Raw genomic sequence first — 19,513 nt, forward strand, 5'->3', positions numbered from 1 at the left:
ATACTGAGGGTCGACTGTGTGTTTTAACCCACTTAATCTTCCCAGTAAAGAGGTTCTATGATTATTCCCATTTTACAGATGAGAAAACAAAGGCCCAGAGAGATTAACAGTAACTCTTGAGACCCACAGCAGAGCTGGGATTTAATCCAGCCTGGCTGTTTCCAGAGTTCATGCTCTTAGACACTGCCCTATGTCTAAATAAATGAAAGAGATAATTGTATTAGGGCTTAGTCATGTAGGATAAATTATAACAGAGGCTTTCTGTAACAATGTTAAAGGATGAACCATATGCACAGCTTTTTAAGTATACTAAACACCACTGAACTGTATGCTTTAAATGGGTGAATTTTATGGTATGTAAATTATATCTTAATAAAGCTGTTTTTAAAAATTCTACAAACCACAAATAAGTGACTTTATAATGCAAACTGTGTCCCAAATGATTGTTCGCTATTTTAGGGATTTCATATATGTCTATGGGTAAAATACACACTTTTTCTGTAGAGCAAACAAAACAAACCTTACTGTTAGGAGACCACTCACTTTATGAAAGAAAATGAAGCAGAAAATTTTAATCCACTACTGTGAGTGGGAAAATTTTTTTTTTAAATTCCCAGCTTCAGGCCTTTTTGTATCTGTCAGGGAAATCAAAGGGCTCTCGGCTCCCAAGATAAATTTCATATTGCAGTCATAACTGTCTCTGTATGTACTGAGGATACACAAACAGTAAAACCTAGGAAGGAAGAGGGTGGAAAGAACACATTTGATTGAAAACATACTGATACCTTTTAATTGCACAGCTTTCTTCCATGCACATAACTTTTATTTTGCTTTCCTTTTTAATCTAAAACTGATTTTAAAGGAGACGGAGAAAGCACTGCATTTAGACAGCTAGATGTGGGCAATCTCCTGCTGGGTGCGTCCTCTAGGGCCTTTGAGTTGTACAGCTCCAAGGGGCCAACACTGACACCACAATGGGCAATGGCAGCTTTTCCTCAACACTATTTCTTCGTTTTCGACAAGGCACTAAAAGGAGAGATCAACATGCTGCTATGATAGCTTGGTAGCTTAACTGTGTTTTCATGACTGCTGAAATATCCTCCTCACAGTCAGTTATCCTCACAAATCTGGCCATAGATCACAAGGAGACCAGATGAAAGCCTGGACTGGACCTCAACAACTCGCTCACCAACACAAGAAAAAGTGTTTAAAGTCTTGGCCCTCTAAACCATGGGTCACTTTTATCTTCTCTCAGCTCTCTCTAAAGTGCATGTGTGAACATAGGCTGATATAACCTCACTAAACCACTTCATACTTTAAAAAACACAGAGAAAATGAAAACAAAATAAATCACTTATTTTAAGTACATCTTGGATCAACATATCATGTCATTATTTAGTTCTGTCCTACCTACACACACACACACACACACACACACACACACACACACACACACACACACATCCCACACAGACTATATTTTGGCTCTGTTATTGATAATGGAATCCAGTCCTTTTCTGTCTACCCATTAAACTTACCAGTCCTCTTGATACCAGACAGGCTGTCAGCTCCCCACCCCTTAGATAAACCTTCCTACTGCAGCCACATGTGGGCAGTATCGTCCATCAAGTTCCCTAGTATTTCAAATGGCAAGCCACTAAACCTAGCAGAGCCTCAGGCACTGCCACACATACTGGTATTGCTCTCTGACTTCTCTCCCTCAATTCTTGTGCTCCCTCAGTCCCTATGATGAGATTTGGGAAACTATACTTATTTGGTCCTTTTTTTTTTTTTTTTTGATCAGTGAGTCATCTAAGCAGGTCAATTTAGGCCAAAAATAGTCACCTTGGATGGAACCTGATTTATTTGGATTGGCTATAACACTGATTAAAGTAATCAGATAATGGCTTAACTTCAACTTTGTGTTGTGTTACTATAACCTTGAAACAGATGAAAACTGAACCCCCCTAACTATGCAAAGTTTTTTCTTTTGAATAATGTGTGTTTTTTAATTCCCTAGCATCCAGATTTCTATCTGTAAGTATCATTTCCCACTAAAGGAACCAGAACTCCTAGGAGAAATGGCTGATTCCATGTCAGGGGCAGATAAGCCTGGAACAAAATAATGAAGAGGGGGAAGAGCAAGAGGACAGTGTAGATGAAACAAGATTGACATGATTTGAAAACTGTTGAAATTGGGTGTTGGGCACAAGAGAATTCTTTATAGCATTCTACTTTTGTATATTTTTTAGTTTTTCCATAAAAAGTTTTTTAAGGAAAGCTAAAAATAATTGCTATTTTGAAAACAATGAAACAGCAATAGCATGCACATGGTAAACAAGTTTTCTTTTAACAATGCATAAAGGTATAGAATGAAAACTTGTCTTTTTCCACCTAGCCCCTCCTTAGCATGATCTCAGTAACAACTTCCTAAGTATTCTCAATTAAGTTTCTATGAATATATATTAAAAAATGTACAAACATATACAGGTATATCATTTTTTAAAGCTACAAATGGTAGCATATTATACACATCGTACTATGTCTCATTAAGTTATTTCACTACCTGGTTTTAATACAATGACTATGTCTACACAATACAATATCATAGATATGCTTTTACATACTGGGCTTCTTTCAAGTTTTTTGATGTAATCAAGAGACAAAAGGCTCATATCTTCACCTTCCTCAAGATTACTTAATAAAAAGAAGGATGGCTAAGGCTGGGGTAAACAGGTTGCAGTCCCTAATCTTAAAAGTTTCAAGTTTAGGTTTCCGTTTGGGGGACCCTGTTACCTTGAAAAATGCCTTTAAAAAACATCTCACATTCTCTCCTTACAGACAGGATCTTGAGAGGTGTGGTTAAGAGGATCAATACAAGAATCCTCTTAACCTCTGCCGGGAGGATATCGGGGAGAACTGCAGAAACCTAACCCCTGTGATGAACTCAGCACTACCTCCCTTCACCAGACGGTGGGCAGCCGGACAGAGGCTGTACCTGTTATCATCTTGGTCTCCGGCACCTCACGCAAGTGCTTTATCGTCTGACACGATGAAGGTCTGTGGAAAGAAAGTCGGGTTTTAAAGCGGTTAACGATTGAAAGAACTAAAAGAGATGGGTTTACAGACAGAAAGGTGGCTGTTCTACTGGGTTCTAGTATAGACTAACCTGGGGTGGGGTGACGTACAAGAAGCCACAGAAAAAAACGCGACACATCTGCATGGAGCGTAAATTGTACTCGATTATTCAACAGGGAGGGATACTACATATGAAAGACAAACGCAGCTCTATTACGGAACTACAAAACCCCAAATCCACGTAAATTTGCAACACAAAACAGGAAGCCCTGACCCCTCCGCCGTGGCCTGACAGTTCCCACCCCGCCCGCGGGCGGCGAAACTGGAAGCGTCAGTGACTCTCCTGGGTTGCCCGGGGGCACTCAGGCGAAAACGGAACACGCAGAGCAAGGCCGGCTCCCGAGCCAGGGCTGCGCCCCAGCTCCGCTGCGTCCTCGCTGCGGGTCCCCAAGAGCCCACGTCCTGCCTCCGCCCCGCCCCTGACGTTAGTGCGAGCCGGCGCTTTGCGAACTGTGAACTCCCGGCCCCGCCCACCTGCCCCGCGGGCCCCAGAGCGCTTTCTGGCGCATGGGGGGGTGGGGCTTTTTCAGGCTGTTCTCGCAGAGGCCAGAGGGGGTAAGATGGTGTCGGGTGGGCGCTGCGCGACGGCTTCCTGAAGGGTTCGTGGGTCCCGACAGCCGGAGAGCCTGCCCAGACCCTTGTCCCACACAGGTAGGAAGTAGGAAGCCCAGAAGTTCTGAGGTCCGAGGACCAAAGCACAACCAAGTACGCAGCGGGACCGAACAAATGTTGGAGAGGAGAACGCAGAAAGCGTCGGGAGGCGGAACTGGTTTATGGTCACCGTCTCGCGACGTCTAACTGACGTCGCAGAGCAAGCGCGTATTCTCTTTCACCTTCAGGCAGCCTCCTCAGTGTAGGGGCCTACCCCTTTAAGCGAGTGATGGACAGTTATTTCGGCCTATCAATTTCCTCGTCAACGTCCAATCAGATTTAAACTTCCTTCAGCCGCCGGAGGAGTTGGAAGAAGTGGGTAGAAGGAGGGAACCCTCCCCCTCTCTTTTTCTCTCTCTCTCTGTCTCGCACTCTGTCTCTCTCGCGAGATCGCAGTGACCCGGCCTCTCAGAAAAAAATGCCAGAACATATGGCCCGACTTCCCAAATAGTAGGCTGAAGGACGGGGTCGTAAACCAATGAAAAGGATGAGGAGGTGGGATCACCGCTTTCACCGCGCAAGAAGTACCGTTACAGGGCAGACTTTTTGTCCAATCAACGCCTCCAGACTTCGGGTCAGGTGACCATAGAGTCCGGGGGGCGGAGCTACAGTCTGGCGCGAGGAACCGTTAAGATGGACAACGACTATAACCAATGAGGTACTCTGACTAGGGCGTTGGGAACCCAATAACAGTGGTCGGGCGGGCGCCTTCCCGGAGCGCGGGGAGATGTAAAGACAGACAAATAGTTTTCCCAATGAGACTGTAGAAGAGAGGAGCTAATTGACCAATGAAGACTGCGGGGCGGGAACCTCTGCCGCGGCGGAGTCCAAGATGGCGGCGTGCGGTTCCGCTGTGTGAAACGAGCGCGGGGCGGCAGGTTAGTCAGTTTCGCGGAGAAGACCTCCGACGACCCGCTACAATGAAGGGAAAAGAGCGCTCCCCAGTCAAGCCGAAACGCTCCCGTGGTGGTGAGGACTCGACTCCCCGCGGGGAGCGGAGCAAGAAGTTAGGGGGCTCTGGTGGCAGCAATGGGAGCAGCAGTGGAAAGACCGACGGCGGCGGCGGGTCGCGGCGCAGCCTTCATCTGGACAAGTCTAGCAGCCGAGGTGGTAGCCGCGAGTACGACACCGGTGGGGGCAGCTCCAGTAGCCGCTTGCATAGTTACAGCTCCCCAAGCACCAAAAATTCCTCGGGCGGGGGCGAGTCGCGCAGCAGCTCCCGGGGTGGAGGCGGGGAGTCACGTTCCTCTGGGGCCGCCTCTTCAGCTCCTGGCGGCGGGGACGGCGGGGAATACAAGACATTGAAGATAAGCGAGTTGGGGTCTCAGCTGAGTGACGAAGCGGTGGAGGACGGACTGTTTCACGAGTTCAAACGCTTCGGTGATGTAAGTGTCAAAATCAGTCATCTCTCGGGTTCTGGCAGCGGGGATGAGCGAGTAGCCTTTGTGAACTTCCGGCGGCCAGAGGACGCGCGGGCGGCCAAGCATGCCAGAGGCCGTCTAGTGCTCTATGACCGGCCCCTGAAGATAGAAGCTGTGTATGTGAGCCGGCGCCGCAGCCGCTCCCCTTTAGACAAAGATTCTTATCCTCCATCAGCCAGTGTTGTCGGGTCCTCTGTAGGTGGTCACCGGCACCCCCCTGGAGGAGGTGGTGGAGGCCAGAGATCACTTTCCCCTGGTGGCGCAGCCTTGGGATACAGAGACTACCGGTTGCAGCAGTTGGCTCTTGGCCGCCTGCCCCCTCCACCTCCGCCACCATTGCCCCGAGACCTGGAGAGGGAGCGAGACTACTCGTTCTATGAGAGAGTACGCCCAGCCTACAGTCTGGAGCCAAGGGTGGGAGCTGGAGCAGGTGCTGCTCCTTTCAGAGAAGTGGATGAGATCTCACCCGAGGATGATCAGCGCGCTAACCGGACGCTTTTCTTGGGCAACCTAGACATCACTGTGACAGAGAGTGATCTAAGAAGGGCTTTTGACCGTTTCGGAGTCATCACAGAAGTAGATATCAAGAGGCCTTCTAGGGGCCAGACCAGTACCTATGGCTTTCTCAAATTTGAGAACCTAGACATGTCTCACCGGGCCAAACTAGCAATGTCTGGCAAAATTATAATTCGGAATCCTATAAAAATTGGTTATGGCAAAGCTACACCCACCACCCGCCTCTGGGTAGGTGGCCTGGGTCCTTGGGTGCCTCTTGCTGCCCTGGCACGGGAGTTTGACCGATTTGGCACCATACGCACCATTGACTACCGCAAAGGTGATAGTTGGGCGTATATCCAGTACGAAAGCCTGGATGCAGCTCATGCTGCCTGGACCCATATGCGGGGCTTCCCACTCGGTGGCCCAGATCGTCGCCTTAGAGTAGACTTTGCAGACACAGAACATCGTTACCAGCAGCAATATCTGCAGCCTCTGCCCTTAACTCATTATGAACTGGTGACAGATGCTTTTGGACACCGGGCACCTGACCCTTTGAGGGGTGCTCGGGACAGGACACCACCGTTACTATACAGAGATCGTGATAGGGACCTTTATCCTGACTCCGATTGGGTGCCACCCCCGCCCCCAGTTCGTGAACGCAGCACTCGGACTGCAGCTACTGCTGTGCCTGCTTATGAGCCACTGGATAGCTTGGATCGCAGGCGGGATGGCTGGTCCTTGGACCGGGACAGAGGTGATCGAGATCTGCCCAGCAGCAGAGACCAACCTAGGAAGCGAAGGCTGCCTGAGGAGAGCGGGGGACGTCATCTGGATAGGTCCCCGGAGAGTGACCGTCCACGAAAACGTCATTGTGCACCTTCTCCTGACCGCAGTCCAGAATTGAGCAGTAGCCGGGATCGCTACAACAGTGACAATGATCGATCTTCCCGTCTTCTCTTGGAAAGGCCCTCTCCAATCAGAGACCGACGAGGTAGTTTGGAGAAGAGCCAGGGTGACAAGCGAGACCGTAAAAACTCTGCATCAGCTGAACGGGATAGGAAGCACCGGACAGCTGCTTCCACTGAGGGAAAAAGCCCTCTGAAAAAAGAAGACCGGTCTGATGGGAGTGCACCCAGCACCAGCACTGCTTCATCGAAGCTGAAGTCCCCTTCCCAGAAACAGGATGGTGGGACAGCCCCTGCAGCAGCAGCCTCTCCCAAACTCTGTTTGGCCTGGCAGGGCATGCTTCTGTTGAAGAACAGCAACTTTCCTTCCAACATGCATCTGTTGCAGGGTGACCTCCAGGTGGCTAGTAGTCTTCTTGTGGAGGGCTCAACTGGAGGCAAAGTGGCCCAGCTCAAAATCACTCAGCGTCTTCGTTTGGACCAGCCCAAGTTGGATGAAGTAACTCGACGCATCAAAGTGGCAGGGCCCAATGGTTATGCTATTCTTCTGGCTGTGCCTGGAAGTTCTGATAGCAGGTCCTCCTCTTCCTCGGCCACCTCAGACACTGCCACCTCTACTCAGAGGCCACTTAGGAACCTCGTGTCCTATTTAAAGCAAAAGCAGGCCGCCGGGGTGATCAGCCTCCCTGTGGGGGGCAACAAAGACAAGGAAAACACCGGAGTCCTTCATGCCTTCCCACCCTGTGAGTTCTCCCAGCAGTTCCTGGATTCCCCTGCCAAGGCACTGGCCAAATCTGAAGAAGATTACCTGGTCATGATCATTGTCCGTGGTGCGTCTTAAAGTCCATATGTAACTTGTATTTAGTACTTTGACATGGTTCCTGTTTTGTGATGTGTGATGGGATACAGCATTGGATGAAATTTTCTTTTCAATTAGTTGTTTAGTTGTAGCTTTCTTTTTTATATTTTTATAAACCTCTTTAAAATAGAAGTCAGGAGAGTTTAGCTATTATTTTAAGTGAAAGGGATGCCCTAAAGGTAGCAGGCAAATGGATTTACTTTAATTAGGAGTTCCCACTCTTATGAGTAACTTTTTTCCTCTTTTTCTGCAGTTTTTTCTTTTTTAACCTTAAGCTTAAAAAAATCCTCCAAGTTACAAAACCAGAAATTTGAAAAGTCAATTTGGAAAACAAAGAGCCCACTGACTATATAAAGATGATAATATACACCTGAAAATGGCTTGATTGGTATGTAGGTAAATAATTCCTGTACCAGAAATGTTTGTGTGGCTGAAATTTGATCAGGAATCTCATTAGTATAAGCTGGTAAATCATATAGCATTGTGATTATTTTATTCAGGTATTTGAGTATTTCTCTTAAAATACGTGGTTTATTCCCAGAGAGTTTGCTTTAACATACACATTTTTATCATTGGTTCTTGAGTTCTGTATCCTGTATATGCACTTTTGGTTTGTAGCAGTAACTGTTCAGTAAAAATTGAGGAGTATGTTACAAACCACATATGTCTTATTCTTACAGTAGTATGCAGGAAGTGAGTAGGTGCTTTTAAAATCAGAATTCTTTGGTCAGTTGTTGGTGTGTGGTGGTGGTTTCACTGACTTTTTCAGAGAGATGTAGCAGGTACAGTTCTAATTTAATTGTGCATATTTCAAAACTTGTGTTTTTCATCAGAGATGAGTTTTTATTTTTGTATCCATTCAAATTTCTGATTTCAATAATAGAAAGAAGAGTTGTCTGCAGGCTCATAAGTCATCTTTTGTTTCAGTGGGCATTAATCAGCCATATGTCATCGTGAAATGCCTTTGACATACTCTCCAAATTTTGCTTGTATTTTTATTTTCATATTTAAACGCTAGCAATGACATTACATTATTGAAAAGATTTTGAATATCTTTGAAATTTTATGTTTATATTTTCACTGGTGTCCAACCACAGAAAATTGAAATGTCAGTTTAGGAAAACCCTTTTTTAGTGGTTTATTTTCTCAGACACCTGGAATTAATACAAAATAATTTAGCCCATCCTGACAGTTTTTTTCCAAAACTGAAGATTATATCAACTTCTGGTTCTTAACAAGGGTTTTTGCTGCTTAACAGTAACGAGTGTTTTCCTTGTCTTTTTTTTTTCATCTACCCCCATCACCCCCAGCCCTAGTTTCTCAGGTCATTTGTAGGTATATTTTCCCCCGTGATTTAAATGTTGAGGACTTTAGCTAAGGCCTTTGATATTTAATTATGATTAGAAACTTGAGGACCTTTGGATCATGGTCATGTTTCTAGTCTGTGTAAGTGACTTCTTGAAAGCCTGGCAGAACCCAACTGTTTTCTTTCTGTTATCAAAGCTGATAGTTTTGAAATAGCACCAATAATAACCCAGGGAAACGTCATGTAATTTTTAATTGTCCGTTATGACAGGTGTCTAATGCATGTCAGCATGGAAGCCTCATCACTCTGTGTCATCCTTTTTGGTTTTCACTATGCATTTGTAAATTTTCTTTTTAAGTTTGGAAGTTTTTGTGTTTTTTGTTTTTAAACTGGAAAAACTAGCCATTTTGAGAGAAGGAAGATACTAGGCTATGAGCACAAAGGTCCTTGGTGTGCCTGTAGGGAAAATACCTGAAATCCTACAATTAAGACTTTTGGTCCTTTTTGCTTTTAAAAGGCTTTGCTTGACATTCTAATGTGGAGTAGACACCTGTTCAGAAACTTCTGCAAGTGTGCAGTCTGTGCATAAGTGGGGTCAGAGTACAATTTGCGGCTAGATACATTTTTTCCAGTTTAAATAATCTCACTAACCATTAACTTTTGAATATCTTTTGATAAGATGGCTGGACAAATAATTTCACTCTTTTAGGGAGTGAAGTCCATGACATCTAATTTTACTCTAATCCAAAGTGTGTGTGGTTATTGTTTTTTTTTTAAGTTGATGTGACAGCTTACCGAAGAGCAGAGTACTGTGGGTTTTGCTCCATGTTTGTTTGAACCTTAATCTGACATTGTGGCTTTTGTTAGATCTGGGCAGTTTGTGCTTCAATGTTTTTGAAACAATGGCTTGATACCATTTCTAAATGTATGTATTATAACTATGTTTAGTTTAGTGTGTACCTGCAGAGTGCCATCATTCAGATGAATCTCTTAATTTGTGTTGCTTGTTCTGTTGTGCAGGTTCATAATATTGGTAAACTACTTAAAACTTCAGAGTGTAATGAAAACAAATGTCTAAAACTATCTGGTTCTAATTCTCATTAGCCAGAATTTCGTAATCTCAACATTGGATGTTCTTTGTAACAACCAATTGTTTCTTTTACTTTAAAAAAATGTATTTGTTTAATTGATTTTTTTGGAACTCAGTTCAAATGAATGGAAAGAATTTCTTCAGGATATCATTCGACGACTTATTAAGTATTACTGGTAAAAAAAAAAATAAACCGTCAAGCTAATTTAGATTTTTAATCACAACTTCAAAGTTTATGAAAAATTAATCATTCAGCTCCTAGCCAATTTTTTTATATTATTTTGTTGGTTATAACTGGGATCCCTATAAAGAGTTTTCCACACAAAAAATTTAAATTCCTGGTTTAAGATGTATATTTTTACTCTCACCTGAGAGTAGATAGAGTTTTCCCTTTAAGGATTATATCTTAAAATGTCCATTCTCTGGCTGGTATAAGCTCTTGTCACATTTTGAAGGTAATATATATACTCTGGACCTTCTTAACTCAGATCATTTGAGGTACAATAGTAAAAGTAAGGTGTGTGTTGCTTTCTGAGTCAAACGCTTGTTTAGGTTTATTTAAAAACTATTTTATGAGCAGGTTTTCACTGACAATTTTTCTGTTGTTTTTTGTCTTTTTGATTTTAAATCCACTTTCTTCAGACAGTGAAATTGCTCATTTGCAGATACAGCTTGAACTGCAGTTTGGTTCCCTATAGAACCCACTCACCAAAAACTGTGGTAACAGAACTAGGAAATCCTGTTGAGAAGAGGGCCTTAATGACCTTTTTTGTGAAAAAATTTTTGGAGAGAATTTCTGGACACTTTTTTTCTGTCTCTGCCACAGTGTTTGGTTTGGAGATAGGAGTTAGGTATGAGAACAAGAAGAGAAGTGGAGCTGACCCTCTTAACATTCTGGTTATAGTGATGTGCCTAAAGGGAGAAAATGATTTCAGGTAACTACGGTGAACTGTCTAGCTTAATGAAGAGTTTTACATGTATGATGTAAACAGTTGGAAAGTAAAAGTCCTACAGTGTTCTTTGGCTGTTTAGCGATTGTTTGTATGAGGGTTTTCTTAAAATAACAGCTGCTGTCTTTGATAACACAGATGAAGGTGGATTTTTAAAAGGCTTTGTATCTTGACCCCTTTGTACAGTAATGGAGTAGGTCTGTATTGCTCCATATAAATTACAGAATGAAAATAGAGGGGGTAAAAGTTTGACTAAACTCCACCTTTTTATAGTTTCATTTTTTAAGTTATATTTAGAATATATTGATTATAAATTGATTGTAAACTTGCTTTTTTCTGATATGTTTTACTCAGTTACATGAGTACCAAGGATATTTTCAGTCCTGTAATCCTCACTTAATTGCAGTCTTTAAAAAAAAAAATCCACCCTATTGTTCTACTTGTTGTCTATTCATACAGTAAATTCATTTCAAGGTTTGTGCCAGTGGGTATTATTGGTGCTTTTTGAAGTCAAGGTGGACTATCCAGGAAGGTCTTGTTAATGTTATGTTTAGCTATAATGGCATAGGGGAAATATATATATTTTTAATATTGTAAACGTTTGTACTGAATAACCTTTTTCCCCTCCCCCCCCGCAAGCAAAACTGGTGAACAGCGGATGAAGATACGGAATTCAAAGCTCTAATGGACCTTTTTGAAGAGAAGTTGTGGCTTATGTGGAGTTTACATGGGCCTCTTGATGGAAGAAAGCTAATCTGTTTAGTATTTGTGCATTTTACTAAAATGGCAGCTTAAAGTTGTGTATCTGCTATTGTGATGCCAATGCCGGTGTTTTAAGTGGAAAAAAAATGACCTTGCTTTGTGCTGTGTACACAAGATTTCTGGAAAAGAAAAACCCTTTTTATGGCTCACACAGCTTAAAAGTAGCTGTCACTCAAACGTGCGCTCACAGTTGAGCTGCTTTTGTTTTATTCTAAATAAATTGTTTCTTTTGAGGAAAATGTTTTTCTGCCTGGAAGTGAATTGACGGCAAACCTTTGACCCCTTTGTTTGCAGCTGAGGGGGTACTTGCTGCTGCTCAGATCTTGTATGTCTTGAGCAAGAAGCAGGGAGACCATCATTTTGACTATCACAGTGTGTCAATTCTGAAGGATCACTAGTGTTACTGTGACCCCCTTTGTTTGCAGTGAAGGGGATCGTTTGCTTCTCAGTCCTCAACTTGATGAGGAAATGGTGCTGTTTGCTGGCACGCAAGAAGCCGGGGCAAGCACCGTAAGCCTCACCACAGTGCACGAGTCGGGGGCTTTGCTGGTTTGAAGAGCCGGAGTTGCTGAAATTTAAGTTTTGATTTATTTTGTTCACCCATCACGTTTGGCCTTAGTTTCATTTTTAATTTGAAGAAAAGTTTGAAATTGCTTTATCTTGCTCTTAACATTTGCACCAAATTGCCAAAAGAAGGAGAAATGCTCCGCTTGCTTTTTAAATGTTAATGATGATGTTAATAAAGCCTTTCCTGACACATTTGAGGAGCTCCTCCATCTTCAGGGGCTTCTTACCAGAGTTATGCAGTGATGGGTTTAGTTCTGAATGGATGAAGAGTTCCTGAGAGCTAGCGTTTGTAATTAGAACCGTTACTTGGTATCTGTGCCTTATTTGACCTGTGGTTCCACATGCCTTGGATGTGCATGCACCGTGACGGTTTCATAGGTACGAACGCACACTCAGGCCCAGTCACTTCGGTTGGTAGTACAGATTGTGAGGAAAAAATGGAGGCATCCTTAAGGAGCAAAAAGTGTTTGCCTTTAGTTCCTGCATTATCCTGTACAGGGGCTCCTGAGCTTTGGAAGCTGTTTCCAGTACAGGAGAACAACTCCCCTGTTTGCAGCAGGAGACTTCGGTGCACAGTGACAACGCTGGAGTTCAAGAGGAAGCCAGCAGTGCTGCACCATTGGCTTCAGACACCATTGTTGTTTGCCAGTTTTAAACTTAACTAGTTGCAGACGAAGACCACCTTGAAATGCAGGCTTGTTGGGCTTGTTTTGAATTTTAACCTCGGATGGAAGAGGCCTAGTGCTGTCTGTCTCCATGCGGGATGATGATTACTTAGGCAACAGGTGATTATCAACAAAGGATGCCACGCTTATACTCTGCAAGGTGGTGTTCCAGTGGCAAACAGCTGTATAAACTCTTGTAAACAGGTAAGAGGGTTTTTTAGAGGTCAAAATGCATTATAATTATTAGGGTGAGGGCTTTTAATGTTTTGGGGTATGTTTCTCTGATTGGAAGTCTTTAGGTACTCTGCTGCTGTTACTAGCTTCCTCCCCTCACCAAAGTGTTGTATTAACAAAGTTGCAGGCCAGAACTTTTGTTCTACTTGGTATTTTGAGTTTTTTAAGTTTTAAAATTTGTTTTAACGTTTGAAAAAATTATTTTAATGTGAGAGCCAAAGTATTAAAATCCTGGTTATGGATTTGGATCTACAAAAAATTGACGTTTTCTTTTAGCCATAGCCTTCACCCTTAGTGGTGATTTAATGGTGCTGGAAGAACTCAACTGGTGTAAAAATGTTGCTTATTACAAACACTGATTTCTAAACCTCCAAGTTAAGAATATTTTAGTATGTATAGCAAAAAAGTGTATTATCAGACTGGGAATGACAGATAACTTAGCCAAAATAGTTAATTTTTTTCTTTTTCCACAGAGAGATTTATTTAATTATAAAATTAGGTAGCTACAACGAACTTTAGGAGGTGAATGGGCAGTGTTGAGGAAGATCTAGCGCTTAACCATTTTCATTGTCCATTTAGCCCTGCCAGCCTTCTGAGCCCTTCCAGCCCCTCCCTCCAACATTAATCAAGTGTGAGGCTTTGGCCGCTTAATACAAGCACAACTTCTTGAATGTATAATACAACTTAGGTTTCCTTGCTTTATTTTAAATGGGATCAAATATTTTGAAGAGAATTTTTCTTTTTCATGAGATTTTTGTCTTTCATCTCTTTCCAAAGGGGAAAAGTGAAGTATGATGGTTTTTAGGTTCTCAGTATGTCATTTTCAACAGTTTTTAAAACATGAGTTGGTAAATGATCTCTCATGTACATTTCTTTAAACAGTTTGTTCCTGTTGGAAATGTTAATTTCCAGTGTGTTTTCTTTCTCTGACTACTGAAAGCCCATTAAGTAGTTTTTACAATTAGTAAAAAAGTATTTAAAATCACTGTGGCAATTTGAGGAAGATTTTGTTACACTCTACATATTTCTCCATGTTTGGTATCTTTCTAAGATCTCAGGCTTCATCTTTCAAGAAGAAAAAATGTTGCAGACAGGGCATTTGTTTATTTGTATCTGAAACCATGTCATGCAAAATGGAAAGATACACAGTTTTTTGAAACTACTCATGAAATCATTTTATTTCCAGCTGCACCATGAAGAAAAAATATTAATTGGGTTGAGTATTAGATCTAGAGTTCTGGTTTTATAAATTGGAAAGTGCCCTTTGGAATTATATGTGTGGTTTTTCCAGTGTCTTTTGTATGATCTGAATTTAGGGTTCTACTATAAAGGAAATAGTTCCAAGAACACCCCTGAGTTGACTTGTGCTCATTTTGAAAAGTCTGGTTGTATTAAAATTGAAAATGGGGATTACCCTGAGTTTAGTAAAACAACCTAGATTTTATAAATTGCCACTTCAGTAACTTAAGGCACATTATTATTTACAAGCTGTTTATCTGAGGCAATAAATTTAGTGCTTATGGCTTGTACAGCATCTATTTTTCTTCTTTGCAATAGGATATATGGTTATGGCTTATCTGACCATCACCACCATTTCCCATTCAAGTTTGCTCTTTTTAAGCTTTCCTGGTTAAAATAGGATTTTTACTTAAAAACTTGGATTATAACCTAGTTATACGTTCTAAGCAGAGGAGTTTATTGAGCAACAAAATTCCTTCAAACCTCAGACAAGATTGTTGCTAAGAAGCAACCAAAAAGAGATTTTGATTTTGAGGTAAAATTACTTAACATGCTTCTGTACCCAAATGCTGTGATATTAAGCATTCAGGTAGGGTTCCTGTATAAATTAAATGCTGGCTGTATGTTAAGAACTAAGATGCTGAGTATATAGAACAAAGTATCAAATAGTGTCTACCCCTGTCAGCAACTTGTACTCTAATTGGAGAAACTAGATATAAACAGGTAAATAGTTAAATATCAGGGCAGAAAAGTTCATAGTTTAATAAGACAACTATGAGAGATGTCACAGGTCAAATTTGATTAATTGAATTTTTACTGGCCATATGGGTATATGATTGAGTATATGAACTTTAAGCTGGGGTGGTCAAGAAAGGCTTTACAAAATAATTTGTTAGTTAGAGAAGGATATAGAATGGTGGAGGGAGGTTGGGATTGAGATGTCAGGCCAAGAAGCATGAGTAATAATAGAAGTTGATACATGGAAAAGATGCAGGCTGAGTCTAGAAAACTAGTAACGTAGTTGGGTCAACAAAATAGGGAGTCCTGAAAGGCAAGCCAGTTTTAGGCAGGTGGGGAGTGAGGATGCATAATCAATTGAGGGGTGCTGATGTAAAGCAACAATACTAATAGGAGTCACTTATTAAATAGCATTCTGCCAAGTCCTGGACAAACATTGTCTCATCCACTTTTCACCACAGACCAATCTGACAGCTAGTAAGTGATAGAGCCAGGGTTCTAACCAGGCTTTTGTTCTAGCTTGGGCTCTTGGTCACTGTACTGTCATACCTCACTTTTTTCCAGCGGCTGGGATGGGATTAAAGCTGCAAACTTGAGAAAATGTCTGGATAGTGTATTTCATACTATAGTGTATCAGCATTTGAGGTTCTTGGGAAGCATACAGGCCCTTGGCTCCAACCCCAGAAATTCTGGGCTTTGTTAGGGCCAACATGGCCCAGGAGTCTTTGTTCTTTTACAAGCCCTCTGGGTAATTCTGATGTAGTCTGTGGTCAGTGGCCATGGGTTGAGCAACACTAACCCACAGAGAGTAGAGTGTTGAAGTTATAAACTTGGGGTAATGTCATATTTATGGCATGGGAAGGGAAGATGGTGCTAGAAAAGAGGCTCAGGTAGGAGAGCCAGAATAGTGTTCAGATTCTGAAGCTGAGAGGAGCTTCCAGAAGATAAATTCAGAGCTATTGAAGAGACAAGCAGAATGACACTGCAAATGCCGTGGAATTTATTACTTAAAATTGTCACTTAAGTAATTGTTTTATAGTCATGTAATTATATCTCCCAGGAATTCAATCTAGCTTAGTATTTAATTTTACCTTATAACTGTCTGTGAAGAAGCGTTGCTGTTTAGTTTATGAAATGCTAAAGGGGTACCAGAAAAGTTTTATGACTTGGCTGAGGGGTACATAGCCAGAAACTGATTGAGGTATCCTTGAGTTTTCAGTTAATCTAAAAAATAATGTGATTGTAGTCTATCTTGAAATTGAAAGCAGTTGTAGGATTGAGTGAGTATATGTGTATGTACACAACGTAAGTTGTTTTCCATCAATGAACCATCACTTTTCTCTACTACCTCCTAACTAGGTTACTAATAGGATTGAGATACAATGGAATTATAGGTAAAGTTGAGTGTATCTTTGACTTGTAAATGGTTGAAAGATTTCCCATTTTGAATTATCAATACTTGGTTTGTCTTTGATTGGTGTAGCTAATTATTTAATTCTTCAAATATTTAGGTACGTGTTATGTATCAGGTAGTATTCTAGGTCTTGGGAGTATATTGGTGAGGAAAACAGCTCCTTATGTCTCATGGAGCTCATATTCTGATTGAAGAAGGGAGGTAGGTAGTAAACTAAGTTAGGGCCTTGTTGCCAGGAACAAAGGGTTTAGATTGTATTCTAAAGCTGAATGCAGTGGAAAGCCATTGGAGGTTTTAAGCAGGGGGATGAAGTGATTTGATCAAGATTTGACTACGTGTCTCAGGGAAGTAACAAATAAATGTCTTTCAGATTTCTTTCAGTTATTCCCAAGATCTAGAATACTGCCTCGTATATAATAGGTACCCAAATATTTGAAAAATTAATTAATTAGCTACAGAAATTGAAGACAAACAGTATGAGTAATTCAAAACAGGAAATCTTTCAACCATTTACACATCAAAGATAAATGAACATTTCAAATTCTCTGCAAGACGGTGAATATGTTCTTGCTCAGAGATAAGCAGTGTTCTTTTATTTAAATACTGTAATAGAGATTTTATTTCTTCTTCAGGCTCATAATTGTTGACTACCCTGAGTTCTTCCTCCTTGTACATCCTCATTTTCTCAACATGTCATTTTTTATTCTTTCTGCTTTCAGCAAACTGTCATGACAGTTTACACTATAGTCACATATAGTTTCTGCTATAACACATTGACCGTGTTTTCTATATTTCATAACTTGTAATTTTTCTAGTGGTATCAAACCAAACTTCCATACTAAAAATCAATTTAGAGAGTTTTTGTGGAATGGCTGTCATCCTGTGCAAGCCAGTTACATGCGTGTATACAGTTTTAAAGTACTGAATTAGTATCTGACCTTTCTCACGAAACCAGCAGATTTTCCTTTTACCCAAGCCAGGGGCTTAATGAAAAGCTGTCATGCATAAGCTTGTTATTGCATCTATGTTCAGGGTAGAAATATTATTACAGGTAAAATTAACACTTTGAGGCACCATATAAATATATATTTTTATTACATATTTTTAAGGCATATTGAGAAAAGTGTTTGATAAAATTGTATTTTAGCATATAGAAATTGACTGTCAGTAGTTTTACCTTGCTCCCAAGATAAGCATATCATTTGTGTATATTCTTTTATAGAGAAACACTTCAATAAATACACTCTTTAGAATTTTTCTGCATTTTGTAGCAGAGGTCTCAAACCTGGCTATGCATTAAAATCACCCGAGGAACTTTTCAGTACCAATAGCTGGGAGTCTCTCGTAGATTATTTAAATTGATCTAGGTACAGTGGGGCTCTGCCAGGGCCCCACTGTTGTTTTAAGTGCCCACGTGATTCTAGTATGTAGCCAGGGTTGAGAACCACTGCCCTAGAGACAAATCTTAAACATACGGACCAACACACGCACAATCAGCCTCTTAAAAACTGTTTGAACATCAAAGCGAAAAACTTTCAGAGTATAATTTGGATTCAGTAGAGTATGTATATTGTTTAGTCTTCTAGAATTTCTGCTGTTGAAAGTGTGGCCCTCAGACCAGCAGTAATAGCATCACCTAGAAGCTTGTTAAGAAATGTAGAATTGCAAGGCCTCACACAGACCCACTGAATGGACTCAGATCCCTAGGTGATTCCTCTGTACTGGAAGGTTTGAGAAGTACTTACTAAGATGCAGATATATAAATGTCCTTTGTAGTAAAAATGGGTGATTAGAATCTTATCCCTCATGCATAAGATTCTCAGATTTGTGCATTAGTCAATGACATTTACTTTAAAGATTTAAAAAAAATATTTCAGTAAGAAAAGTAAGAACAAGAGTTCATAGGTAGTGAGCTTCTGGTGACTAGAGAATTACCAGAGGGTCTCTGCCACCAAGATAGGGGAGGGGTTATTGTTGTCTTTCCTAGTTGGTTGGTTCTTGCTTATTTTGTTACACTTATATTTTTTTCTCTCCCTCCTCTTCTGTTCTAGCCCACTCTTTTCATTGTGAGATAGAATATGTTATTTTTTTATAGATACAGGTGAGGATATTTGAGACACTGTACTGATAGGTACCCCATAATTTAGAAAATTTGGTAGAGGTAGGTTCAGAGCTTTCTATGGAGGGCATGGGTATGGACAGGACTGAAGAGTGGTTCCTAATTGCTTTTGTTTTTAATTGTATGATAATAACTTCATTAATAAACTGATTTTCCTCACATAGCAACAAGAATCTAATTATGTTAAAGTTCACAGTGACAAATAATGAATGTTAAGATTTGTATGTATTGAAGGGAATGGACCAATGTGAATGTTCAGAAAATACTGTAAATTGCATGATATCAATTTAGATACAGAAATGCTATTTTTAATGCATAAGTTTTTATGATAAAAGATTCTAAAATACATTAACCAAGCAACCATGTTGATATCAAATGAAAAATTGCAGCCAGATTATTCTCATCCCACAAGTTTTTAATTTTTAAATTGGCATATGTGTTTTAGAGGGATTTTTCATTAAGAACAGCAATGTCAGTGTCTCTAGAAAACTTTTCTAGGGTGGTTTTATGATTTATAGATTTCTCCTGAGACATGAGAGGTGTTTTTTTATTTTTTAGTGGAGACTTACCTGTATCATTTATCTCTCCTGACAAATTTCATTTATGAAGTTTACCCTCTGCAGTGTTATTAATCTTACTGGAAATTCATTCCACGAAAAGGATGAATTCATCTGAACTTTAAGGTTTGGTGGTTGAAAATACTTTATTTCTGTGATACATGAGTGTTTTTTTCTTTAATATTAATGGTTTAAAGTTATTTTGAACCTTCAGAGACACCTTTTCTTCTATTTGCTGCTCCTTAAGTTTGGAGATGTCTGAAGCCCTAATTTAAAAAAAAAAAATTAACACATGGTATTGGATCTACCTCCTCTATTTTTTTTTAATAGCCAAGTTTAAAGGAGGGAACATTTCTAAGTATAGTAATTGGTTAAAATGTCTTTTTTTCCTCCTGGGTTT

The 19,513-nt window shown here is 40.8% G+C and overlaps 2 protein-coding genes across 5 annotated transcripts in view; one reads left to right on the top strand and one right to left on the bottom strand.

The window, feature by feature from the left end:
* Positions 1-320: 320 nt before the first annotated feature.
* Positions 321-19,513, bottom strand: part of SLC16A4 (solute carrier family 16 member 4) — a 48,307-nt gene continuing 29,114 nt past the window's right edge. Inside the window, exons 9-10 of one of the 3 annotated variants that reach the window (XM_032625717.1) lie at positions 2,999-3,060; positions 321-1,026 (exon numbers count right to left, since the gene is read on the bottom strand). In XM_032625717.1, the coding sequence (XP_032481608.1) occupies positions 3,038-3,060 (23 nt within the window). In that variant the 3' untranslated portion in view covers positions 321-1,026; positions 2,999-3,037. Of the gene's footprint in view, positions 1,027-2,998; positions 3,061-17,551; positions 19,380-19,513 lie in introns of those variants that run through there. The other 2 variants (XM_032625709.1, XM_032625700.1) reach the window with 2 other exon arrangements.
* RBM15 (RNA binding motif protein 15) lies at positions 4,417-11,823 on the top strand. 2 transcript variants are annotated; one of them, XM_032625677.1, is made up of 2 exons: positions 4,417-7,443; positions 11,458-11,823. In XM_032625677.1, the coding sequence occupies exons 1-2, from the start codon at positions 4,578-4,580 to the stop codon at positions 11,478-11,480; spliced, it is 2,889 nt and encodes a 962-aa protein (XP_032481568.1). In that variant the 5' UTR covers positions 4,417-4,577; the 3' UTR covers positions 11,481-11,823. The 2 variants fall into 2 exon arrangements, with proteins under 2 accessions (XP_032481568.1, XP_032481561.1); XM_032625670.1 differs by having other exon boundaries at positions 7,726-11,814.

Source organism: Phocoena sinus, chromosome 1 (assembly GCF_008692025.1).
Source record: "Phocoena sinus isolate mPhoSin1 chromosome 1, mPhoSin1.pri, whole genome shotgun sequence".
In the NCBI taxonomy this organism is placed as follows: domain Eukaryota; kingdom Metazoa; phylum Chordata; class Mammalia; order Artiodactyla; family Phocoenidae; genus Phocoena; species Phocoena sinus.